The following is a 27,306-nucleotide window of genomic DNA, read 5'->3' as shown; positions in this document are numbered from 1 at the left end:
TCCGAGTTTTATGTGAAGTTGGGGAATCACCATTTTCTCATGGCTGGCGATGAAGTCATGCACAATGCATTCCCTAAAAGTTCCAAAGTACGAGCTAAGCCATTCATTTCCATTTAGGCAAACTGCTGAGAGGCTGCAAAGTAACTGGTGTCGTCTTTAAAAAAAAAATGGTGTCGTCCTAGAAGCTTTCAAATTCCAAAATTATGAGCCTGGTGCTCTCCTTTCATCATTTTCGCTGTTTTCACATGACGAAAACCTATAAAAAAAAAATGGACCGGAAGTTCTTCAGAATGTGGAATTGGTCGAATGGCTAATGGAATGCTTGGATAGGACATCTTATTCTGATTTCTCTTGCCAACTAACTTTGTGTTAACCAAGCAAAAATAGCAGCCAGTTACGTGATCTTGGGGTTTTTAGGCTGCTTAGTATTCCAGTAGTCCCACATGAGCACACGCAGTGCTCCTTCCAGATACCATCAGCATAGTAGGCTGCTTGGCTTTATATGCACGCCGTATACTCTGAGTTGATTAATCTACAAGCACGTCTGCCAACATGCAAAGGGAACAGAAGTCAGTTGAGTCTTTGTGATTGTGGGATGGCACGTTGCGCTAGTCGTGACTTCGAGACCAAAATAAAGATACCCACGTATAGCAATACAAGCATCCACGAATACTTTTCTATAGAAATAAGAATTTTCAAATTGCATGAAAACTAGATGTTGTAGACAAAAACCGACTTCAGATTTGAAATCACAGCAAAAAATCTATCTACAATCAGCTGAAACTAAAATCAAATACAAAATGTTTCCCTATGTCATCTACACGTAAACAATCAACTGTGGTCCTCCCTAAAACTGTTTTCTCGATCTGCTACTATCTGCAATGCGTCATATCTTGAGATACGGAGATGGCGACCCAACCTGAACCTGGTGATTTTGGCGACGTCAATTGCAGATAACGTCGTTATGTCTTCATGACGTTTTCAAGTATTGTGACGTCAAAACAGATAACGTCATGTCAATGGCGGTCGCGATCGACATGCTCAAGGTGTTGCGTTGTGTCGTTGAAGTATGCTCAGGAGAAATGCGACGATGCGCTATTGAAGCAGTTTCTGTAAGCGGCTGTTTGCATTTGGTGTGGAGTTGCAAGTTCTAGCTCTAGCCAAATCTGATATTTTTACATTGATTCAACGTTCGCATACTTTAAGATTGCAAATACAATTCCAATCAGCATTAAGATTATTATTTGAAGTCACATTGTGTTGATTTTGAAAATAATTTTTTGTCGACGATTAAAAAAAATCTTCAAAACTTGATGGGAAAAAACTTTGTTCATAAATATTCTCTGAGGTGTTACAGTTAAATCATATTTTGTGGAACTTACTCAGACTTTGGCTTATATGATGCAAAGTAATTGTAATAATCGTTGTTACTCCAGCCTATGAAGGAACGATGGAAGAACTGCCAACAAACAAAGTGAAGCATGGTAAACTATGTGCACTGCTTATTTATAAACTATTCAACTCTTTGACCATTTGTCGTGGTGTTATTATACTATTTTTATCTTTTTTCACAGGTGCAGATAAAATAATCTGTTTTAGCCTAATGCTGCAGGTTCGATTCTTGACAAACTTCCGGAATCCATTTCCTTTGTCATTGCACATAACAAGAGAACTGCGTTCCGAAAGCTCTTGAAAAACGATTGTTACCACAGCGAACCTGCAGCATTTGGGTGAAACTGATCATTTTATTTACACAATTGAAATAAGTTGCTATCACGCTGCTAAAAGCGAAACTCAGTCTATTCTCATATCTCTTTGATTTAGTAAACCACTGGTTTCTATACTGAGGTACCTGGTGAAGTTTCAAGGGATTCGCAACGGTTCTTGGTTATCCAAATTAATGCTGCAGTCGAATCTCATTATAACTCATTCGTTATAAAATTCACAAGTGCACAACCTTCAATTTAGATGTTAAAGTTATTTTCGGTTTAAACTGAGCCGCTTTAATGAATACCTTAATAACCTTAACACCAACATGAGCGACCGTGACAGACGGCAAATCGTTCAGGGGGTGCTTTTGGACCCCGGTCCAAGATGATTTTAGGAGCCCGAAACCTTTCCAAGGGGCCCAGAAACGAAGAAGTCATCGGTAATTCATGGGATGTAGAGCAGTTTTCTTAATAGAATCTTGATTTAGAGCCAAAGAATCTCATTGGTACTGGGCCCAAAATATGTTCTCAACGACCAACGACCTTGAGTAGACTACACTGCATTTATTTGCAATTGACGTGATTGTGATCACCGCTTAATGCTCTTTGTAACGTTTGTCCAGATTCTATGAAGTCATCAAGACGTTTAACACCTGACTCTCTGGATCTCGACGCCTCTTGCAAGTCTAAACCCTCTTCTTTCCACAAATCTCTTCATCCAGGACAAAGAAGAGGTAATTAGTTTCGAAAGTTAAAGAACCAGAGCTGGCTGGAGGAAAATATCTACAAATGTAACACAGCGGCTGTTATCCTACCAGGGTAGAGATGTCTGGACTGATACATTACAATTCTATAATTTACAGGAAGTACCAAAAAATAATGCACCTATTGCCTACAACTTCTAAATGAAAAAAATTGTTTATTATTACTTTTAACCGTATGTAGAAACTCGGTCTGCAATATGATTGAAAACCCCACATCTTCCGCAAAGTTGATTTGTTTCACCGAGCTTTCTGACCTTGACCTGGTGTTATTTTCGCTCGTTATACAATTTCATTACGTCATTCTCGAACTTCTGCCACTCTTCATCAATGGGTTCATCGAAATATACAAATTGTTTCAAATTCAAAGCAGATGAAAGCACTCAAAATGTTGATCGTTTGACTGTAGTCTTCACTTCCTGGTGATCCCACACGGCTTACGAATGCGGAAACACTTTTAAAATTGCTTAAAGACCACAAGCTTCATGTGTCAAAGCACCATGCGAAACTATTATCTCCTTTAAAACATGGTCAAATGGTCAGTGGCCCGTAATTGTTACGCGCTAGACTCAAAATCAAGCGGCGCTGGTTCCGTTCTCGGGGGTTGGGCTTGAGCAAAGCATTAAAACTACTGCTCTCCAATCAAGGGCATCTAGTAAATGAAATAATTCTTCCAAATGGTTGGCATACGTGCATTGTGTTGTTCCAGATACGGTGTCATGACAAAAGAGTGACGATAGTTCAAGATTAGCACCGATGGAAAACCTCTGTCTGCCGCAGCATATCTATGGAAAGTTTTAGCCAGGTCGCTCACTTATTGTCACTAAGTAAAATGCCTCATCTCGCACAACTCTGTGGTTACCTCAAGACAGGGCGCCGGAGTCGACATCTTGCACATTGCCACCATTGCGCTAGAGTAGATTACCCAAGCAGGCTAGCATCCAGAATACTGCGAACGTGTCTATGAACCCCGTATGCATTGCCACCCCATTGATATAAGTGACGCTTTGCGCATTGCGACTACTGCAGAGTGTAGAGCAGTGGTTCCCAACCTTTTTGTTGTCACGGACCCCTTTAGACAAATTATTAATTCTGCAGACCCCTACCTAAATTTTGCTTAAAACTCAATTAATATACTATTCACTATTGTAATAATTATGCTACTCAACTACAACTGTACTGTGTCATATTGCATTGCCGCTATGACTCCTGCGGCAAATATCAGGTTAAGCAGTTGCTCAAATAAGAAAATGAATGAATTGTTCAAGAAATTCAGCAGTATTTGAATATTAAGGTGACCAAAAGTGCCATGCCGAAACTTTCTCAACCTAAGAAAATGTAATGAGATGGCTGTTGTTGTCTTTCCTGAACCAAACGACTGAACTGTGGTTGAGTTTTTGACAATGCAACACGCATGTCATCTTCAACGTCCAGTCGTCCAGGTGATTTCGATGATTAGTTTTTGTTGTAACAAGAGCGGAGAATTCTGCCTCGCAAAGGTAAGTGGTTATGAATGGTAACAAAACAATAATCACCTGCTTTGCCAAGAATGGGTAGGTTTGCAGTTGTGAGCACCAAAATTCTTCCACAGTTTTTGAATGAAATTCAATGCGTAATAACTCTTTTGATCTCAAATCAATTAGGTCATCTTTACTGAGATAATCATCGCTAATGTTGTTCAAGTCAAAAAGATAAGAATTTCGAATCCATGTTTCAACTTCGTTCGACAGGTGTTCTAAATTAAAATAACGTTGAAATGAGATTTGAAGGGTTTCAAAGTGTACGCAAAATTTTTCTCTTATAGAATTCAAAAGAGTACATTCTCTTTGAGTTTCATTCACAAGATAAGATCTTCTAACATTGGAAAGTTAGCGTAATTACCTGCCTCCAATCTGCGTTGCCAAACCGGCAACTTGGCTAAAAATGCTTTCAGTTTTTCAGCTGTATCAATTATTGTCACACCTGGTCCTTGAATGCCACGATTAACATTGTTAATATGACCAAAAATATCGGCTAACTCGGCCATGCCGTATAGAAAAATTTTACTCTCAAACAATTTTGAGAGGGGACTTCCTTTTGCTTTCAAAAGAGTTGATACCTCATTTTTTAGCTGCTGCAGTCGTTTTAAAACTACTCCTCTAGATAGGCTAACCAACGTAGCTTACCTCAGAAGGATACAAAAGTACTTCGTAATCTGACCCTATTTCTTGGCAGAGCGCTTTAAAAGTACAATGGTTTACAGCTCTGCTTTTGATGAAATTAACAACTTTCACGCAATTCGTCAGAATTTCTTTGAGACTTGCTGGTAAAGTTTTTGCTGCTAAGGCGTAGCCTACCTGTGCAAGAAGCAATGGGTAACAACCACGCGAGGAGCAGCAGCATAGATTTATTTTAGTGCATACCAGTACAGTTTATTCTCGCTGGCTTGAGCTTGACACATTTGCATTTAAAGAGATAAATGGAAGTAAAAAGATCGCTTTTTGTTTTTTTTCTTCTAAAATTCATCAAGGTAATCACGGACTCCCAAATGCTTTCTCATGGACCCCCAAGGGGTCCGCGAACCCCAGGTTGGGAACCACTGGTGTAGATGTTTGCAACCAGCGCGGCCTGCGTGGACAACCTTCTTGTCCTTATGAGAGTCCAAAATGTTCTGCTGCGTCACATAAAAGCCAAGCTATCTCTTTCTAGGGAAGCACGAATTCCAAACACCTGTTCCACTTCAGGTTTTATGAGTTAGTAAGCAGGAAACTTCAGCGACTAAAATCGAGACACTCGTCACCCAAGGTCTGCGCGTCTTGGATGATGAAACCAAAGACTGATTGCTCTCTAGTAGCCTTTCAGTGTAGTGTGTGAAGATTGTGAATCTTGCGTAGTAAAAAGATAGACCCTCGGCCCCTGAGGCTCACACGACGACAACGATCTTATCTACAAAACTATAGCTGATGGGGAAAAAATATTGAATTTTCGGATTCGGTACCCCAATATACCCAAAAGTAGGTCTAACATTCCAGGCACAAAATCATCTGTTGGCCAGTGTTTTCAAAGATTTTTGTCAAACTTTGCGTGACCAGTACAAATGCCTGCCTTGATTTTAGTCACCGAAAATGCTTTCTGACACTTTCACTGACACTTTCATACACCTTAATGTGGAGCAGATTAGCTGTATTCTTAGCCAAGGTTCTGGGCAATTAAAAAATCATGTTTCTCACCGATCTATTTGAAGACTTGACCAAGTTCGAATCTGTTCTTGTTGGAGTGTAATTTTGGTGGACCCCATAATATTAATATTACTTTTGATCTCACCAACAGGCGCTAGCGTATGGATGGCTCGAAATAGCATTACTAAGAATTAGCTACAAAAAATTAAAGTTTTTTTTAGATAATTGAAATAATAAAGTAAGTTCTGTGAATCACGTTTGTCTTTTCCAGACCTTGGTGGAGTTACGCATCAGCTGAGTGACAAGCATAGAGCATTCCAAAGGAGGGACACACCAATGACCATCATAACTCCAGGTCAGTGCTTGGACAAGTTTTTCAGACAATTGTTTTCTGGGCAGCTCTCCTTTGACCTAATTATAAAATTTGCAATAAATTTTACTTGGATGTGGGAAACTGTACTTGAATGGTGTCAGAATGAATAGAATTACAGTTGTCCACCACAAGCAGTAGGCTAGCGCTGACAGGAAAGATCAGGTGGCAGTATCGGAATCGTGCTCGAGATGATTTTAGGGTCCAGGAATTACCAAAACCACCTATTTCCTCGATCATTTTGCAGATTTTACACAGAATAATTTCTTATTTAAAGAAATGGTTTGTCTGGATGTGTGCGTGGATATCGTTGGTAGCGGTTCAAGTTATTTTCTCGACGGTTCTGTCTACAAGTAGGTCAACACAGAACTGACAAAATCAAACTTCCAAAGAGACTTTCTCGTGAGAGGATGAAGATTTCCAAGTTAAATTTAATTTTTTAATTTTCTAGGGGAAAAGGCGAAAAGCTTACATCCACCGAAAATCACTGAAGGTTTGAGCGAAGAAGTTGATGAATCGTGAAGTCATTGATTTATTTTTGGACCTGAATGGTTAACGAGGAAAAGTCTTTGGCCCATAACAAGAAATTATGATTAGCTACTTTCGGTTTAGGGTGTTGTTTTGTGTCGCACTATTGTTATGATGTGAATTTGGTTGATTTCAAACTTTGAGGAAAGCTCTCGATTTAGCGACATCTAGTGGGTGAAATAATTTACAAACAATAACATTGCAAAAGGGGAAATATTACTCTGTTAATCTAGGTGACCGGACCTGCTTCAATATTTCAAAGCCTCTGCAAAAAGAGCTGTTTGCACAAACCTCATTTATGGCTAAAAAGAAACAAAACTCTCCATAAAGAATTTTAATTCAAAATCAAACAAAACTGAGACAACTGATTTTGCCCCGAAAGCGAAAGGAAGTAAAATACTTCAAAGATTTGAAGCTTTTAAAGATTTGATTTGTTTTGAGTTTGTGTACAAAGTCAACTATCGAAATGGTCTGCTTGTCTCCATTCCCGTTTGTAATCATCAGCATCATTTGTAATCATCATTAAAAGTCAAATTAAAATTGTCACGAAGCCCTCGTTGTCGCCTTCTGCTCTGATTTGTTTGATTGATTTGGTCATTATGTTCGGACTAGGAAAGCTTCTTTGAGAGCTTAAACCTGGGAGTTTCACATACTTGTAGAGGCTTTGAACCACTGACGCAGGGCGGTTACCGAGATTGACAAAAAAGTTTTCCGCTTGTTGAAGTGTTGTTGCGGGGGAATTATTCTATCCTCAAGGAGCCACTGAATGGAGAGCAATTCTGAAAACGCGTTTCTCAAGGGTACATCTCGAGAGCCGAACTAGCGTCGCTTGATCTTGAGTCGGGCGCTAAACCACTGAGCTAATGGAGCTGAAACAGTCGCAAACTTGCAACGAAGGGAGAAGACGTGAAGCGTTTATGATGATTCACTGAACTCGGTAGTCACTTAAACATGCTAGTTCGTAGTAAGATCCCAACCGCAGTAATGACACCGCCAACCAATCAGAAACAACACTGTTCGTGACGTCATCACGATTGTGTCAGTAAGCAAAAAAAGCGTAAATATTGAATAAATTATGTCAACGTTTTTTCCGTCATTGGAGTAGCGTTGAGGGCTAGGGCCGGCGGTCATTTCGAAGATGTGGGTTCGATTCCCATGCATGCCATTACTTTTTTTTTCTGTAAATGCTAGACAAAGTTCAAAGCACCAATCAACTCTCTGACTGAATGCTACAAGGGTCAGAAATTATCAGAATTGGGCTAGAAATTATCATGTTTAAGTGACTATAGGCTACCGACTGGTTGTAGGCTACCTACTGAGTGTTTCTGCTACTGCAAATCGTAATATTAACTTACTATTTTATAATTCTTTCTTGATGGCAGAGTGCTGTTTGTTTGTGTAGAATTTTCTAACTAATGACTGTTTTAAGCAACCCTCTCATCTCAGCATTTGCTTGAGCAATACTGAAAAGACAGGCAAAATAGTCATTTCCTTTTTTAACTAAACTGTAAGATCTGTGCATATATAACTTTTAATAGCACGAAGCCGTTCGCACAGTCATTCACTTACATGAGACAAACTGCTGGTCAGGTAACCTCAAGTTCAATGAATACACGTGGAAGGCATTCAACCGTAATGAAATAATAAAGCAGTGTTGCAGGGGTTGGCTACATATAGAACATAAACTACATTTAAAATCAAAGCACTAGTCAACATGATTTTGTTCTGAAATAATGACTTTTTAGACAAGTTCTTTTTTATTCTAGTTCCGAATATAAAGTAGATCCTATCACGTCAGGATTTTTTATAAATTAAAATTTCAACTTGATGCCTGTTAGAACAAATTGTAGTTACCAGTGTAGCCTAATGCAAATGTTTAAACTGTCAATTAATAAATAAGAACTTCAGATCATTCTCTGCTAATAGCTACCATTGCATCCCATTGCATTAATTTCCCAAACAAAGCGATGTTTTTTTTAAAACTGTGGCGGAGCTTGGAAGCCAAATATTTCGTAATCGCGTTTATAATATTGATGCAGCTTGTTGACCAGCCATGGATTTATTTTGACAAAATATTCCGTCGTCGTTTCGCTATATTGAGGAAACACTTTGGAGTTTTTGATGTTCTTAGTCGATTTTGGGAATCGTATGTCTGGAGGAACCCCGAGTGAAGCAAGGACAAAATCAGCTTCCTCTTCAACCAGGGAGATGTTCATGATATAATCGTATTTTATTCCACAAGGAAAGCAAAGATCCGCTTGAGACCTCCAGTGACGTGGTTCTGAGTAATGTGTGCTTATTACCGTATTGTTTGGGTCGATAAGGTAAGTAATAAACTCTTCAAACGATGGGGCGCCAGTTTGGAACCTGAGGCTCGTTGGTACTTGTGCGGTGCGATTACTAGACCGGTAAAACTTTACAATATCCTTGGCAAGGTTTCGAAATATTGGCCCACTCCCACGAGGAAGGAATTTGTCTCTGTATGCCGACACCACCCGCTCGAAGGGATCGCGAATCATCATTATCTTAGTGTAGTCTCGGATGACGCGATTACGTTCTGTATGATTTAGATAGGACAATAGAAGAAGCGGGGTGTTGTGGATAGAACGAGGGTCGCTTGTTCCGTTAATACTTCCCTCCATGGCCCCAACCACTTTCATCCATCCCGACGACGCGACTTTTGGTGTTTGGCAATAAAGCAAATTGTACCTATGCGAAACGTATATCCAGGGAAAGTCTGTGTTCCTGAAAGTAAAAGCTTTGTATAATTTTTCTAACAAGCACATAATCAACAACAAAGTAACTGGGTCAACTGACATTATTTAAATTACAACAAAAACAAATAATACAACAAGAAATTGAGATATATTCTGTACAGAACTGTGACTTCAAGAAAACAACGATCGGTTAAATCCAAAGAACAAGATTGTGTTCTTACATTGTTTCATGTTTTATTTTGTATTTGGCAAGCCTGTCGCAAGGTACAAACATACAAAACTAAGCAACATCACCCACTTCAACAAAAAACCTCCGTTCTCGTTTCATAATTTGACGCAGAATTTAATATGTGTCGGCAGCTGTGGCCGAGTGGTTAGCGCGTTGGCTCGCAGTCGAGAGCCTGCATGTTCGACTCCAGCCACCCCCACTTGCTGTTGTTTCTCTAGGCAAGAAACTTTACGAAAATTGCCTCTACCCAGTGATCGATTTCGAGTAATGGGTAGTACCAAATTTAAGTCATAAGTAGAGTAGACAACCGGAAACTGACATTGCAGTCGGCTGCAGCGTGGGTTAGGTGTACGTCGGAAGGCGTACACCGATGCATAGCGCTCAAGTCCGCTTTCCCGCAATGCAGGGTAAAGATATGAAAAACAAACAAACAAACAAATGTCTCACTTTAAACTACTCAGCTGAATTGGCTTTGTCTCGTTTCTCCGTAAGCACTCATTTCCCACTCGCCATGTTCGCGCTAAAAGCTGAGCATTGATAGTGTCATAAAGATCTGCAAGTGGCTGCTCTTCATGGGGGTTTTCGAATTTCCTTCCTTGGATTTTTTTATGCCACGTTAACTGCGACCAAAATACAACGGAAATCATTTAATGGACCAACGCAATAATTTCAAATCTTCGGAGATCGTTTTCACTCCATCACGGACAATACAATTTTCGATTCTTTACCATTTCTAAACTGACCAGCAGCAGGCAGAGCTAGAAGTATTGCCCTGCAAGGCAGAAAATGAATTTGCTCAAAATTTTGAGATCTTCGCATGAACAATTTCGAAATGAGACACTACAACTCATAAATTTTATGATAAGCGGGTTATACGAATAAAAAATTCTAAAACAAAAACAAAAAATTAAATAGTTTAGCTCAGTGCTTCCCAACCGGTGGGTCGCTGCACATTGGTGGGTTGCGAAGATATTTCAGGTGGGTCGCAAAGCATTTCTAAATGTTGTTGAATGTTAAAATTTTCTAAAAATTACCGACATTGCTATGGATCTCACAAGCCGCAGTTTGGTCTTGAACAGTACTGCGCCTTCTCCATCGCTACTCTTATCTTCACTTCATTTGTTGACTTTCTATTTTTATGAATTGTGCACCTTGTGTTTTATTAGATCGGAAAATTATTGCATTATCATTACGTAACAATTATGCAACAATGCAACAAATATGTAACAATTAAATGTGTTGTGTCACATTAACTATTTCAGTACGTACCGTACGCCAGTAGAAAAGATGCCCTAATAAAGATGTCATATCTCATTGTGGGTCGCACCATAAAACTTGCATTAAAAGTGGGTCGAGAACTGAAAAAGGTTGGGAAGCACTGGTTTAGCTGACATTGTGTGGTTGATGCAAGCTCGTATTGATTAGTAGGCATACATGTTAAGTTGCTCCAGCTCCTGCTCCGGAGCTTATTGATACCACTATTCCGGCTCCGACTCCAGCTCCAGGCTCCAAAATTAGTGAGGTTTCATTAAAATAATGACGACATATCAATTAATTTCTAAAGTTGAAAATTGCCAGCAGTCAACTATTGCTAAAAAATGGCACAACTTTATGAAATTTAAGGTAGCCCACTTTCATCAAAATGTCATGCGGAACTGCGTTTCAAAACATATTCGTCAATTCGACGTCTGATTACGCAAATATTTTCTTAATTTTGGAAGCGTTGCTGTTAAATTATATGAATTCAGCCAATAGTAGTAGAATCTTATGAAATACATAGGAGCCGGAGCTATTTTTCAAACAACTGGGTCCAGCTTCTGCTCCAGCTCCACTTGAATTTCACGAAGAGCTCCGGTTCCAGCTCCATTCAAAATGCACGGCTCCGGAGTTCCTGCTCCTTGTTCCGGCTCCGGCTCCAAACCCTGGTTGATACAAGCTGGTGTTGTATGGTTGATGCAAGCTTGTATTGTATGGTTGATGCAAGCTTGTATTGTGTGGTTAATGCAAGCTGGTGTTATATGGTTGATGCAAACTTGTATTGTATGGTTGATGCAAGCTGGTATTGTATGGTTGATGCAAGCTGGTATTGTGTGGTCGATGCAAACTTGTATTGTATGGTTAATGCAAGCTGGTATTGTATGGTATGGTTGATGCAAGCTTGCATTGCGGGGTTGATGCAAGCTGGTATTGTATGGTATGGTTGATGCAAGCTTGCATTGCGGGGTTGATGCAAGCTGGTATTGTATGGTTGATGCAAGCTGATATTTTATGGTTTATGAAAAGTGGTAATGTGTGGTCGATGCAAGCTGATATTGTGTGGTTGATGCAAGCTGATATTGTATGGTTTATGAAAACTGGTATTGTGTGGTCGATGCAAGCTGGTATTGTGTGGTTGATGCAAGCTGATATTGAATAATTTATGAAAACTAGTATTGTGTGGTCGATGCAAGCTGGTATTGTGTGGTTGATGCAAGCTGATATTGTATAGTTTATGAAAACTGGTATTGTGTGGTCGATGCAAGCTGGTATTGTGTGGTTGATGCAAGTTGATATTGTATAGTTTATGAAAACTGGTATTGTGTGGTCGATGCAAGCTGGTACTGTGTTGTTGATGCAAGCTGGGATTGTGTGGTTGATGAAAGCTGGTATTGTGTTGTTGATGCAAGCTGGGATTGTGTGGTTGATGAAAGCTGGTATTGTGTGGTTGATGCAAGCTTGTATTGTATGGTTGATGCAAGCTTGTATTGTATGGTTGATGCAAGCTGGTATTATGTAGTTGATGCAAGCTGGTATTGCATGGTTGATGCAAGCTGATATTGTGTGGTTGATGCAAGCTGGTATTGTATGGTTGATGCAAGCTGATATTGTGTGGTTGATGCAAGCTGGTATTTTGTGGTTGCTGCAAGCTGATATTGTATGGTTGATGCCAGCTGGTGTTGTATGGTTGATGCAAGCTGGTATTTTGTGGTTGCTGCAAGCTGATATTGTATGGTTGATGCCAGCTGGTATTGTATGGTTGATGCAAGCTGGTATTGTGTGGTTGATGCAAGCTTGTATTGTATGGTTGATGCAAGCTTGTATTGTATGGTTGATGCAAGCTTGTATTATGTAGTTGATGCAAGCTGGTATTGTATGGTTGATGCAAGCTGATATAGTATGGTTGATGCAAGCTGGCATTGTGTGGTTGATGCAAGCTTGTATTGTATGGTTGATGCAAGCTGATATTGTATGGTTGATTCAAGCTGGTATTGTGTGGTTGATGCAAGGTGGTATTTTGTGTTGGTGTAGTCGTAAAATCTTAAATAAAAAAAATAAAGCTCATCGAACCTTTGTGGTCGCTAGATTGAAGAAAATCAAGTTCATCAAAGCAAAAATGAAAAACGCTAGAGCAAATATGAAGCACTTGTTCTTCATTGAGGGTAGTTGTATTTTTTGAAACATCATCAGTGAAGAAGTAACAAGCTCGCAATAAAATCAGATGACATCATTGAGAAACCAATGTTATGAGGAAATACTGGAAGCTAAATAGTCATTTCAACCGATCCAACGAGGACTATCATCCAAAACAGTAAATATGCATCACTTTCTTTCGTTTTACTGAAAAGCAGTGAATATATGTGTAGCAATGTGGTTACGCGTGATTAATATATAATATACCTGAGGTAGGCCTACTGATTGATTGATTGAATCTTTATTCTCGGACTGGGAAAGCTTCTTGCAGAGCTTAATCCTGGCAGTTTCGCATACTTGTAGAGGCTTTGAATCACTGACGCAGGCCGGTCACCGAGATAGACAGAGTGATGTTTCCGATTGTTAAAGTCTTGTTGCCGGATAATTATTCCATCCATTAGATGCCGCTAAATGGAGAGCAGTCCTTAACGTGCGTTGAGGCATAATAACTGTTGTTTAGCAAATTAAAAAATAGCTTAGCTACGAGCATGCTTTGTATACTTGACAATAAAATCTATTCGACTTTTTGTTTCACCCGGTCGAAGTCTTCACAACGCTTCAACCGCAGAAACAGAGGTCGCGACCTTTCAAAAATAAGAGATAAAACTAAGTTGATTATATATTGACAATATTGCCTCTCTGATTTATCTCCACTTTGTCTTTCATCCTCTTGTTTAATTTCCACTCTTCCTCCAACTATCAACAATCAAAGCGAAATCAGAAAGTTTTCCTGCTTTTACAATGACCGAACATACATCAAGGTATCAAGACGTCGTCATTGTTGTTAGCACTTTTCTTCGCCAATTCTGCCCGACTTTGTACACGGAACTTCAAGATCAAGCGAGGCTCGTTCGGCTCATAGGGAGTGCCCAAGCAACCCATTTCAAGGACAGCTCTCCATTCACCAGCTCCTAGTGGATGGAATAATTCCCCCGGCAACAACACTTGAACAGCAATCGGAAACTTAACTCTTTCAACTCAGTGACCTGGCCTGCGTCAGTGGTTCAAAGCCTCTACAAGTATGCGAAATTGGCAGGAATGACCAATCCGAAGCTTTCTCCGAGCATAAAGATTCAAAAAAAACAACCTACTTCCCTTAACCTTTGGAGTATTGTGGAGCTTCCTTCACTTTGGTTCCAAGCGATTGTTCACCCAATTACCCGTACTAATAGACCGAAAGAGCTTTTTATCACAAGTTATGCAACCCGTACACAATTTTAAACTCTCCACTCTCAGTCTCCAGTTGCTTCCTTACAGAGTTGATGCGGATGAGAGACATCCATGGTTTGATGGCAGTAAAGAAATATTGAGATTGCTGACGAGGAAGATTCATATCATTTTATGTTTTATCTCTTTTTGTTTCCAACTTTTCTTACCCGAACCGATGTGACAGTAATGGGCACAACGGGATTGTAGATGTTTCGTCCCTTCTTTTATGTGGTGTCCAGTCGCAAGGTGTTGGTAAAAAACTTTAGATTAAATTGCTTTCTATTGATCAGTCACCGGCGTTCTACTCTCCCAGTCACTACGCTGGCGATTTTAACTGTCAGAGCACTGACTGGGGCTACAACAACACAAGCAGCGACGGAGAATTGCTGGCTGACTGGGCCTCTAAAAACCAACTTGCCCTTCTATTCAACTCAAAGGAACCAGCCGGTTTCCACTCCGGTGGCAGGAGAACAGGAACAAATCCTGACTTGGTTTGCGTGTGTTAACAGGTCTCTTCCAGACAGATGTGTGCTTGAAAAGTTCCAGCGGTCCCAACACCGGCCGTCCCTTATCATCGCCCCAAAACTTGTGGCTCCTGTCCCGGGTTCACAGGTGAAGCGATTGAACTTTAAAAAAGCCGATTATAATCAATACAGCCTCTTGACCAATGAGTCTACTGCAAAGTTACCACCACCTAAAACGTGCAACGTACTGTAGACGAGACATACCAGGACTTCTGAAGCGCTAAAATATCTGCAATACCTCGTGGCTGTCGAGCCGCCTGCATGCCACGCTGAGACTCTGAGTGTGAAACTCTCTGTCGCTCCTGCCTATGCGCCACACCTGGTGCTGCTTCTGGCACCGCCGCCACCAGATTACTCGGACGGCTGGATGCAAGGAAGATCTATAACCCGACTGTACCATGAATGCGATGGAACTTCAAAAAAGCCTTTAAGGTCTCTAGAGTAGGCTGGATCGTATTTCAACTTTTTTTCTTAATCGATTATTAACAGTAAGGAAAAGTTGTGCACTGACATTGTAGGCACAACGCAAAATAATTTACAAAAATTTGAATATCTTGGGGTGCCCCAAAAAAGTTGAAATATTAGAAAAAGTGGAAAATTTCTAAAAATGTTATTTTTTGTTTGAGTTTTTAATCACGTATTAAGAGCGCGGAGAAGTTGCGCACTGGCATTGTAAGCACAACGCAAAAAAGAAATTTCCAAAAAAATTAATATTTTGGGGTGCCCCAACAAAGTTCAAAATTAAAAAAAGATTGCAATTTTTGAGAATTTCATTTTTACATGTTTGTAACTGCACTACCTCTCGCGAATTATCGAAATTACGCAAAAAATCAATATTTACAAGTACAATTACAAGTACATGTAGAATACGCAAACGTTTCAAGTCAACATAGACAATTACAAGTAACCTACATGTAGGATGCGCAAACGTTTTAAGAACATGGTCCAAAATCTTGTTTTGTATTGAGCCGCGGCATGTCTTTCCTGGACTGTTAGTAGCCGACTTCTGATGAATCCATTGCGGTTAGCGGCACCACATACTGCAACAGATGCCCACGAGGACCAGTGGTACTGCCATCCAAAAAATTAAAAAGATGCCGCAGTGGTAATTCGTTTGAGTGGAGTTGACATACCAACCATTGCAACCGTCTTCCAAACTTTATAGAATTATAATTCCAACAGTCGGATAACACCGCCTGCATGACCACTGACCAGTATTTACCACATTACTATCGCACCCCACGGCTGTTATTAAACTGGTGTCTGCTCCTCTATCATGAACTACTGATATTATGGAGTCGGTGATGCTTCTGGCTGTTCTGCGGCTGGACTTAAGTGGCCAGAATACTGAGATCCAGGTTCAGCGATAATACACACATGCTCTTCAACAACAGATCTTTTGTGAGACACCCCATGATCGTTTACTTCAATCTTTAGTGTCTTGTCTTTTCTGCCATCAAAATACAAACTGTGTAAAACGTCCGACCTGGACTCTTGCAGTTCTTCTCGATTTCTACTTCTTGTTCTCCGAACTTTGTTTCTATCGATAATACCAGTTTTATCAGCACTAACTATTACCATACCAACGTCGTGCAATGCAGCAGACGCTACAGCTGCCTCTGCTCGATCAGAGATGGCCTAGCGATCACATATATGTGCTATCGAACGCATCGCCACAGGTCTGGTGGTCTGGTATGGTGGAACGAAATTGGAGTCATGGTTGTCGTCACTGGTGGAGTGGTCGTCCATATGATATGCAGCATTAGAGCTACTAGCTATTGGTTCAGGTGTCATTTGTGTTATCGCGAAAGTTCTGCGTGCAACCGTTCTTTGCAAAGAAAGCGTTTCCTTCGTGTCAATTCCTCAAATGATCATTTTACGCACAGTACGTTGGTCAATCAGGAATCCTTGCTCAATGGTAGGAACTTTCGCGTCTTTTCACATATTATACATTTATCTATTTTAGCACATTTACATGAACATATATCAAAAAGTTTACCGGCTGAATCTCGGAATATATCAACTTTTTCGTCGAAGTTTGCACATTTCCAGATCTTCCTTTGTAGGGTTTTTGCAGCTTCCTATATTCCTGTATGCCTTGTATTTCAGGAAACAGACAACTATGACATGACATCAGCAACGCGAAGTAAATTTTGATTTTCGAAAATTTTCTGAATTTTGAACTTTGTTGGGGCACTCCAAGATATTAATTTTTTGGGAAATTTCTTTTTGTGTTGTACTTAAAATGTCAGTACACAACTTTTCAGCACTATTAATTAACGATTAAAAAAAGTTGATATACGATCTACCCTACTCTACAGCCTCATAACTAATCAAAACGCGGCGGCATTACTATCATCTTGTACAGTACAGTACCGCCAAGGTGGATGAGGCTGGTAAGATTTATTGCATTTAAATTGCGTTGTTTTCTCTGAGTTAAGCGTATGTATTAATCAATTGAATGCTATAGCCTAATTGGCAGTGCGCCTTTTAAGGGTTAACCCTAACCCTATTTACCTAATAGGTGCGCTACCTAATAGTCGTGGTGAGCTGCTTCTACCCGATAAGTTCAGTTGCTTTTTTCACATTATTATTGCTTTGGTTTAAGTTGGTTGGTTGCTTTGTGAATCTTTATCCTCTGACTGACAAAGCTTTGATTGGTTATTCCTTGTAGTTTCGCATACTTGTAGAGGCACTTGACGCAGGACCGGTTACCGAGATTGGCAGAGTGCAGTTTTTTCGATTGTTGAAGTCTTGTTGCCGGGGAATTATTCCATTCACTAGGTGCCGCTAAATGGAGAGCAGTCCTGAAATGCGTTGCTCAAGCGCACACTCCGAGAGTCGAACCAGCTCGGGGTGATCTTGAGCCGGGCGTGTAGCCACTGAGCTAACGGGATTGAATTGCAGTAAAAAAAAGGTGAGTCCCATATTTGATGCAAGCATCGGGGGGTGAGAAGATAAGGTTCTCATTATACTAAGCCTTCGACACTAACGAGAGTAGGGTGGCCAGTTCCTTTCTCTCGGCCGCCTTTCCTTCAGCAACTACCCCACCCAATTTATTACACCCTGGGTAGAGGTGAGCGGTGTTTTTCAACAACCAGCTCAAATCGGGAGTCGAGCCAGGATTGCATGATTGGAAAGCGAGCGCTTTATCTGCTGCACCATCCCATCGCTAAATAATTGCAGTACCAACATGTATTTTTTTAATTAAAATAAACGAGACGATGTTTTACTGTCGATGATAATTCTCTGTTGGATGAAACTTTTTGGATGCAAACTGTTATCGAGTTAACGAACATACAGTATTGCTGCAGTCGCTTGTCAGTAACAGCAAGTTGTTCATGCCTCGTGCTCTGATCACTCCTCGCCACACGTCCAGGAGTGTAGCCTAGTCGTTTTGCCGGTGGCTTAAAACATAAGTGGATAGCACATTATTCCTGATAGCGTCCCCTACAAGGTCGATCAAACCTTTTGCCGTGTTATCACAACTGCAGCAAGACAAGCTATCCCAAGAGGCCGCCTAAAACTCCACGCATGCTGAAACTGAGGGCGTGAAACTCTATAACGCCTTTATCTTCCGTCCACCAAGTGCTGCCTCTCACTCAATCGCAACAATACTGTTCGATGAATTCGATTCACGGAGGTTACTCTCCGAAAATCTGTGACTAGCAAAGATTTAAACAGATTTAGACAGCGTGAGGCGTTAGATCAGTCAATATCAATCCTACAGTTCATCTTCTGTATTCCCTGTTGCCCTGAGTCAGAACAGAAAAACTTTCTCAACTTATTTCCAGAAATAGCAACTGAAATTCAGCGAAACCAACACTGTAGCAGACACTTTCCATCTACACAATCGGGAAGACGATCGTGAGCTGAATGTCCACAACAATGGAAAATGACTGTTTTCCAGCCCTAAACCAAAATACCTTGAGGTGACATTGGGCAGATGGCTCACGTACCGCCACCATTTGGCGTCACCGCGCAAGCAACTACCATTGCACGCTGCCCTACTCAAGTGTCTGGCAGGCTCCAGCTGGGGGGGCGAGGGTTGACACTCTGCGTATAACAGCCTTAGCCCTTGTCTACTCTTCAACAGAGTACCGTGCAACTGTTTGGTGCCGCAGTGTTCACTACCACAACATCGACACTGCTTTTAACAGCGCCCTGCGAACAGTGACCGGATGTCTGCGTCCCACACCATTGGACAATCTTTCAATTCCTGCTGTCATCCAAGTTGCTGAGCTTTGTCGCGAAGAAGTCGCTCTGTCTCTCGATAGGCGAACATTTTAGCCTAACCTCCTTTTTCACTTCAAGTCCGAAAATAACCAAAAGCAAAACGGAAGACTTTTTGCCCCAGAGACTATTTCGAAAACTATGAGAAAGCGCAGCAATAAAATTCAGCAAACTTTGGGGTTATATAAATCGCATTGCATGGCAACCAGTGTATAGGCTAGTATTAGACTTATCAAAGTATGTTGCGAGTTGTAAGAAACCTGATTTACTAAACTTTCTCCGTAAAATTTCCTTTAGCTGCGTTAAATCTTGAATTCTGATTGATCATGACACCCCATCTCCTGCAGCGACCTGCAATTTACAAATAGGCGTACCACACTTAGCACAAACAAATGCTTGCGACATGTGATGGTTATGGTGGGAGATGAAATATTTCACAAGCTCAAAGTGAGGCCTGTATCAAAAGGCCAACAACTGCAGACTTAGCCTAATTAAGTGCTTTCGTATTATTTTATCAACATACCATCAATCACAATAGACCTAGGCTATAGCGAATAAGCTAATTGCACTATTCCACACATTTTCTATTAATAGATATATATTAGATAATTTGCCAATTAAGTCTTTAAACCTGACAAGCTCCTCGACAAAAACACCGCAAAAAAAACTTTTCAACTGTCACCTTTCACGATATTTGTGATAACTTGGAAACAACGCTGACAAATCTAACAACAAAATTAGACGGCTACTATAAACTGGATTGTTTCCAGCTGCCATGTCATGAATAACTTAAAAGGCTTCTGCTGAGGGTTTCAATAATGTATCACCAAATTACGTCATTGGTCAATCAATATCAAATGACGTTATGCAAATATTGTTACTTTTCTTCAGGGGTCACCAACTGGCGGCCCGCGGGCCGCGTTGTTATGTGCGGCCTGCGGAAGGTGTCAGCGCACAAGTATAACCAAAAATACTTTTCTTGAGAAGTTAAAGAGCATGAAGGCAAAAAATACTTTCCGGGAAGCATATTTTCGCTTTGCATACGATTCCACCGATCGACCAATTCTGTTTTCTAAATTGTCTGTGAGCATAGGGTTGCTTATTTTAAGTTTGTAAACGTCATGTAAACACTAATGTGCGTTTCACGTTTATTGGGTTTCACGAGCAGTGTTCCCTTTATGCAAGTTTTTGTTGGCAAAATAGGTCGGTGTGCCAACTCAATTTATAATAAATTGGCAAAATATTATATATAAATTTAAAGACTTTTTCTGGCTGTAGCCTATTATGAAAATATTTAGCGTAGTACTGAAACATGTTGTTAATCAACAATTCTTGCCATGCTGATAAGCACCGCAAGTGACAGTTGTCTAATAATCAAAGAAAGACGGTTTTATAGACTCTCCCAAAAATGATGAAAAACCAACTCATTGCTTTTTTAGAGGGAACACTGTTCATGAGTTACGATAGAAACGTTTTTTCGGTGATTTCCACAAGCGTTTGTTTCATGGTGCCTGGTTTCTTTCTTCCTGTTATTGGAACCTATTTTTCACTGATATGTTTGCAGGTCACTATTTTTGCCTGTATTGCGATGTGCCAAACATTTCCTTGTTTACTGAAACTGTTAATTGCAACTTGCAAGATATCTTTTGTGAAGCGAAGTAACAATACCATACTCTTGCTTGGCGATGAATATTCTGATGAAACCGCTAGCCTCGCTATAAGTGCGCAAAACAAGTGGCCTCGTTTATTAGGCATTGTTGAAGAAGTCAAAAGTGTCGTTAAAGGAGCTTGGCCTGGCAGTAGCGTTGTTCGGTTAATTTTGTTGCTGCGGTATTCTAAGACAAATATTAACAACATGTAACACTGGATACTGGGTACTAAATGCGTTCTTTTCTAGCATAAGAATCAACCTACCTAAAATTTTATTAGTGCGGCCCGCCACAGCTCTCCTTAGTGCCAAAGTGGCTCGCGTGCAAAAAAGGTTGGTGACCCCTGCTTTACTTTATGTCCCATTATGCTAACAGGCCGATGGCGCAAAACTTGCCAGATGTTATCCTTCCAATATAAGTTAATAATTGTTTTTGGTTGGCTAAGAAATAATAGTAACAGGACATTATGGTTTGGCAGCAATGAACCAACGAGGAAGACGACTATTGTTATCTTGCAAACTCAATCAGCTGATAATAGCAAACACTTTTTTTCAACAACCACCTAGACCAGGGGTCACCAAATGGCGGCCCGCGGGCCGCATGCGGCCCGCCACGCTGTATCGCTGCGGCCCGCGGAAGGTATCAGCGTACAAGTATAACCAAAAATACTTTTCTTGAGGAGTTAAAGAGCATGAAGGCAAAAATATTTTCTGGGAAGCATATTTTCGCTTTGCATACCATTCCACCGACCGACCAATCAGATTATAGTTCGAAGTGGGGGTTGCTTAAAGTCATTCCAATGCGATGTCCAGCCACACTGTCCCAGTGGTTGATTAAAACGTTTGTTTTCGAATTTCGAAATTGTCTGTGAGCATAGGGTGGCTTTTAAGTTTGCAAATGTCATGTAAACACTATAGTGTGCGTTTCACCGTTATTGTGTTTCACGAGCAGTATTCCCTTTATGCAAGTTTTTGTTGGCAAAATAGGTCGGTGTGCCAACTCAATTTATAATAAATTGGCAAAATATTATATATAAATTTAGAGACTTTTTCTGATTGTATTATGAAAATATTTAGCTTAGTACTGCAAAAACGTTTTTTTTTTAAGAAATATGGAACGCTTCACGATTTTGCGTGTCATCCTGCGCAGGGCCATGCTAATCTTCTCTGTATCGTTCCAATTTTAGTATATGTTCTGGCGAAGCAAGTACTGCAAAATGTTGTTAATCAACAATTTTTGCTATGCTGATAAGCACCGCAAGTGAGAGTTGTCAATAATAAAAGAAAGACGGTTTTATAAACTCTCACAAAAAGGATGAAAAACCAACTCATTGCTTTTTTAGAGGGAAGACTGTTCATGAATTACGATTTTTCTGTGATTTCCACAAGCGTTTGTTTCATGGTAGGCTACCTGGTTTCTTTTTCCCTGTTATTGGAGCCTATTTTTTGCCGATATGTTTGCAGGTCACTATTGTTGCCTGTATTGCGATGTGTCAAACATTTCCTTGTTTACTGAAACTGTTAATTGCAAGATATCTTTTGCGAAGCGAAGTGAAAGCACCACTCTTGCTTGGCGATGAATATTCTGATGAAACCGCTCGCCTCGCTATAAGTGCGCAAAATAAGTGGCCTCGTTTATTAGGCATTGTTAAAAAAGTCAAAAGTGTTGTAACAGGAGCTTGACCTGGCAGTAGCGTTGTTCGATTAATTTTGTTGCTGCGGTATTCTAACATAAATATGAACAACATGTAACGCTGGATACTGGGTACGAAATGCGTTCTTTTCTAGCATAAGAGTCAACCTACCTAACATTTTATTAGTGCGGCCCGCCACAGCTCTCCTTAGTGCTAAAGTGGCCCGCATGCAAAAAAGGTTGGTGACCCCTGACCTAGACGACTATACATATGGCATAGCCCTGGCGGCCAATATTGTTAATAATAGACTTCATGGTAAACCAAAGGTACAAAAACGCAATAAAGCAAGCCATAACGTATCCAGGAGCTGACATAAACTTTGATTATGGTTATTATAAAGGTACAAATAAAACTGAAAAGAACCAAACGAAAAGTCATGTCAGAACATTTACATTTATTATGTTAGAATCTTTGGATATGAATCAACCTGGAATTGAATTGAAACAAAACAAACAAACAATCTTTGGTGAACAGCAAATTTGAAATACTGAACAAAGAATCTGGACCACAAGAAGGCGACACTGAGCTCATGATTGACAAGCAATGGAATGAAATAAAGAAGAACTTGAATGATGCAAGAAAACAAATTCTAGAAAAAAAAACTTGTGTATTTTGGTTTGTTTTCGTTGAAACAATGTACCTTGCTTTCGTTCCCCGTAGGTCTTCTCTTTTGTGTTTTTGTTAATCAGCGCTTCTCGTTTTGTTTCACAATGTATTTTGGTTGCAGGCGCCTTTTTGATAGGATAGTTTCATTCTTGCGATTTTGAATACACAAACAGAGTTATTTGGCGACGAGGATGGGATTTCTGATCGACTGAACGAGCAGCTTACAGTGTCACGCAGAGTGATCAGGTTTACATTAGTTCCTACAAGTTTTAATTTCTACAAGTTTTAGTTTTTACAATTAACTTCTACGGTACTCAAGATGGAAAAGTTCGTGGAATTGATGCAGTTACAGCTGGAACAGATGCGACAACAAATGCAACAGCAAGAAGAACAGGCGCGACAACAAATGCAACTGCAAAAACGTTATCATGAAGAAATACTGAAAGAGTTGCAACAAAAAGGTAAGTTTGTCAAAGTGTTTTGAATGTAAGCCTTCTAGTCTCCTTGTTGAACTATTTCTTTCTGAAGACCAACTTTTACATTGTCTGGTTCCTCTTGGAATTTCTGCTTTTATGTGAAAGTTAGGTGTCCTTCCTTTTTTTGTTAGATCTGCTACTGCAGTGGTTTTCAAACTTTTTTTTGGACTGCGGCACAAAATAAACAAGCTAAATTTTCCTTGAAATAATCCCATCTAAGTATTACATCATGCACCAAACATACTAATATATATATATATTTTTTTTTTTTTTATTGCCCAGCAATGATTAGCCAATGTGTGTAGATTTATTAGCAAAATAGTAAGATTGTAAGTACTCCTACTGGCCTTCTGGTTCTTGTGTTTTTTGTCCACAGAAGTTCTACAGAGTCTGCAGAAGTTTTTCCATCCTTTTTGACCAATCTCCATCTTTCGGTGAAGCGGTGGCCATGTGCTCCAACCAGTTGTTTTATTTCAATATCTTGGACTGGATCGTCATGCTATTGTCTGATTGTTTATCTATTTTTTTAACGTAATATGCCAAATTGGATATTTTTTGTCACTTTAATATGGTTTAACGTGTAAAACATACGGTAACCCAAATTTATCATATTACTGGTACATACCACTACTACATCCCAGCTGGCGATGACTGTCATTTTTGCATTAATTCAACGTTAGCCAACGTTGGATCGGTGTGGAAGTGGCGAGTTTAGCTGACAAGGGTCTAAAATTATCGCTTTATCAACGCAACTTTTATCAAAGCACGCTTGATATCTTTAAGACATAACTTCCCTGGGTATAATTGAATTTCCGCAAGATGATGATGTTGTTTTTTGCTAGTTTGATTTATTTGTTTTTTGTCATTGTTTCATGTCGTCAAGTTATAGCCTATCTATTTTGTGAGTCGTGCAAGGCCTGGTGCGTTGCGCTTGAAATATCTTTGCCTGTGGTAGGATTTCTTTGTGGGGTTTTCTTTGCCTGCCTTGCTCTTTGCTATGAGCTAAACGCATCAAGACGTGTTCCCCTTACGACCATCAGCACTCTTGATAACGCACCATGGCCGATCTTCATAGCAACTGTCCATACAAATCTTCAATATATCAGCTAAAGTTATGTAGGCTAATAAAGTTATAGCCTATATATGTTTATTTGTTTTGTAACGTTTTTTATTTTTTTATTTTCCCTTTATATCTTAAATTTTTCTGAAGGTGTTGCGACCGTGCCAAATTTTTTTTCAACTCAATAACTTACTTCGATCACAAGCACGTTTTAACGTTCGCGTTTTGTCGCTTCTACCTTTTTCTTGACCTTTGCTATGTAGACGTGTATTGTTTTGATATGATGGTCAGAAATAAAAAAACAACTGAAACTGAACTGAACTGAAATCTACCGCACACATTGTTTTTAAAACAATGCTGTTCACTAACCTTTTGATCGAAGCTGTTATGGCCTAATGCAAAGCTTCCGTTTAATCAATGTATGCCAGTAATTTCATTCACTTAGTCAACCCCGATGGCTCAGTTGGTTAGCACGTAACTGCATGAACGAAGAAGCTTCAAGATCAAGCGGCGCTGGTTCGACTCTCGGGGTGTGCGCTTGAATAACGCATTCTAAGAACTGCTTTCCGTTCAACGGCATCTAATGGATGAAATAATTTCCCGGGAACAACACTTCAGCTATCGGAAACTACGCTCTGTCAATCTCGGTAACCGGGCCTGCGTCAGTGATTCAAAGCCTCTACAAGAATGCGAAACTGCCAGGATTAAGCTCTGCAAGAAGCCTTCCCAGTCCGAGGATAAATATTCAATCAATCTCTTGTGAGCATGAAAAACGCTGGAAATTTACGAACTGAGCATCCACTGCAGTTTAGTTCATCAAAGACGGCATCGGCTATGATACAAAGCAATGGCAACCTTTATACACAGGTCATGCCAATGTGCAGCGTCGAATTTGACTGGAGGTCGGTTGGTTGGGTTGGTTTTGAATCTTTATCCTCGGACTGACAAAGCAAGCCTTGATAGGTTATTCCTGGTAGTTTTGCATACTTGTAGAGGCTTTTGACGCAGGGCCTCTCCGATTGTTGAAGTGTTGTTGCCGGGGAATTATTCCATCAACTAGGTACCGCTGAATGGAGAGCTGTCCTGAAATGCGTTGTTCAAGCGCACATTCCGAGAGTCGATCCAGCGCCACTTGATCTTGAGGCGAGCACTTAACCACTGAGCTAATGGGGCGATCTATCAATAGCCAAAAGTGCTAGTATAAATTGGTAGTTTAAGTCGTACTATAGTCTCGGTGTATTTTGTGTTATTTTGAGCTATTTCGGGCTATTGTTACTATACAAATAATGGACAAGATTTTGGCACTTGTGCAGGAAATCGAAAAATCGTCTGGAAACACTAGTGAAAGGGTCAGTTTTAACATAGAATTAAGAGTTTTGCATTGATTTGAAATTCAGCTATCACACTTTGGCAATTTGTATTCTCAAAACTATTATTTCAAAAATATAATGTAGGCGAAGTGTAGCTTAACGCTCAAAATCAAAAGTACAACCGTCTCCAATTTGTTCGTTAGAAAGGTCTGTGTAGATATAAACCGCTATGATACAAAAATACACATGCTACTGGAATGTGAAAGGTGTGCCTGGTCTTGTGTGCAAATAGCCTTTATTTGGGTCTTCTGTCTCTGCTTGTCCATTATACACTCGAATTGCTCTTATGTTTGGGGTTGGTAAAATCGGTTGCGCGGTTGGTAATGTTTGAAAAAGTTTAAGGAGCATTAGAAAACATCATCGATCAATAGACATAAAGAAGTCTGCATATCTTCATTAACTTTTAAATGGCTATAGAAGTGGACTTATTGTATCGTAGTTGACGTGCTAAAAATGCAAAACTGAATAAATAAATTCAAAAAAGAAGAAAAATAATCTAAATGCAACAATTAATGTAGCCCAATTGCATTTTAATTTGATCTTGATGACAACAACAAATTCGTAGAACAAGCATAAGATAAAGTTCGTCTTTGACTCTTTTCTTCTGGTTTAAGGTCCCTGTGCAAATACAGTATAGACTTCATGATCTCACAGTCATTTGGTGACCAATTAAAAAAGGCCATTTCTTTAAATATCTTAATTGGTGAAATATCAGCTGCTTTGATTTTGCATATTCACATCAAGAGATGGCAGGTCTGGTAACAAGATGAGATTCGAGTCTCCAATCTGTCTTCTAAAAGAGAGTACCGTACAAAATAAAAATTTTAATCGCCTAAAAAGCAAACGGTCTTGATAACGCACGAGCTGTGATGTTCGATGACAACTGTTCGTTACCGCACCGGCGAAGACATTTAGATCACTCCAGCAGATGGCGCAACCCAAGGAACGGCTCAAGGTCTCGGCGCATATTATGAGTTATTATGACGATAAAGGAAATAAAATGAAAGAAGTTGCTGGCCGTTTTAAGACAGTGAAAAGGAAAATGTTGTGGCGTGTTTATTTTCAAGCAATGAAAAACGGTTACAGTCATTGTCTTGTCACTGAACCGGCGATAAGACGTCAAACATTCGTCTTCAATTTCTTAGTACGCTTCCAACGACAACGTTCGCGGAACCGATTGGATTCTGACGTTGCTGAAATTCGCTCCAGTAGTGAAGGTTGTTTACCGGCCGCGTGTAGATGCGATCTGTTATCACCCCTGCTCGCCCGGGGTTGAAGCGGTCTCCGAAAGAATATCGCGTCGGGGGTTCCACTTTTGGATAAATTTCTTGAGGCCAGTACTTAAACCCTTTTTTAGCATGAATGTAAAATGACGTTGGTTTGTTATTCTTTTTTAACCCTGACCTAACTTCAGCAGATTTTTCTTTCACATAAACATTGTTGGCAACCCTGTTTTCCGATCTCTCAAACTTCCATGCTTCTTGGTTATTGCGCATAAATTTTTGATCTTTCTGAAACTTGACGTTTTTGTGTTTATTTTCTTTGTCTGGTCCAAGAACTGACT

At 40.0% G+C, this 27,306-nt stretch overlaps 1 protein-coding gene, 1 long non-coding RNA gene and 1 other non-coding gene across 3 annotated transcripts; 1 reads left to right on the top strand and 2 right to left on the bottom strand.

Annotated features, from left to right (window-relative positions):
- Window positions 1-1,387: 1,387 nt before the first annotated feature.
- Window positions 1,388-7,924, top strand: LOC145775202 (uncharacterized). The gene is made up of 4 exons (XR_014290133.1): window positions 1,388-1,484; window positions 2,333-2,443; window positions 5,900-5,983; window positions 6,450-7,924. It is a non-coding gene; the product is annotated as an uncharacterized LOC145775202 (long non-coding RNA).
- A 114-nt stretch (window positions 7,925-8,038) lies between these two features.
- LOC145775201 (carbohydrate sulfotransferase 11-like) lies at window positions 8,039-13,044 on the bottom strand. Its single transcript, XM_082586445.1, has 3 exons — window positions 12,800-13,044; window positions 9,920-10,092; window positions 8,039-9,271 (listed from the first exon to the last, which is right to left on the bottom strand). The coding sequence occupies exons 1-3, from the start codon at window positions 12,914-12,916 to the stop codon at window positions 8,503-8,505; spliced, it is 1,059 nt and encodes a 352-aa protein (XP_082442571.1). The 5' UTR covers window positions 12,917-13,044; the 3' UTR covers window positions 8,039-8,502.
- Window positions 13,045-21,642: 8,598 nt separating this feature from the next.
- Window positions 21,643-21,747, bottom strand: LOC145776489 (U6 spliceosomal RNA). The gene has a single exon (XR_014290274.1). It is a non-coding gene; the product is annotated as a U6 spliceosomal RNA (small nuclear RNA).
- Between the last annotated feature and the right edge of the window lie 5,559 nt (window positions 21,748-27,306).

This window comes from Aplidium turbinatum, chromosome 8 (assembly GCF_918807975.1).
Source record: "Aplidium turbinatum chromosome 8, kaAplTurb1.1, whole genome shotgun sequence".
Taxonomy (NCBI): domain Eukaryota; kingdom Metazoa; phylum Chordata; class Ascidiacea; order Aplousobranchia; family Polyclinidae; genus Aplidium; species Aplidium turbinatum.
This window is presented reverse-complemented; position numbering and strand designations above follow the sequence as displayed.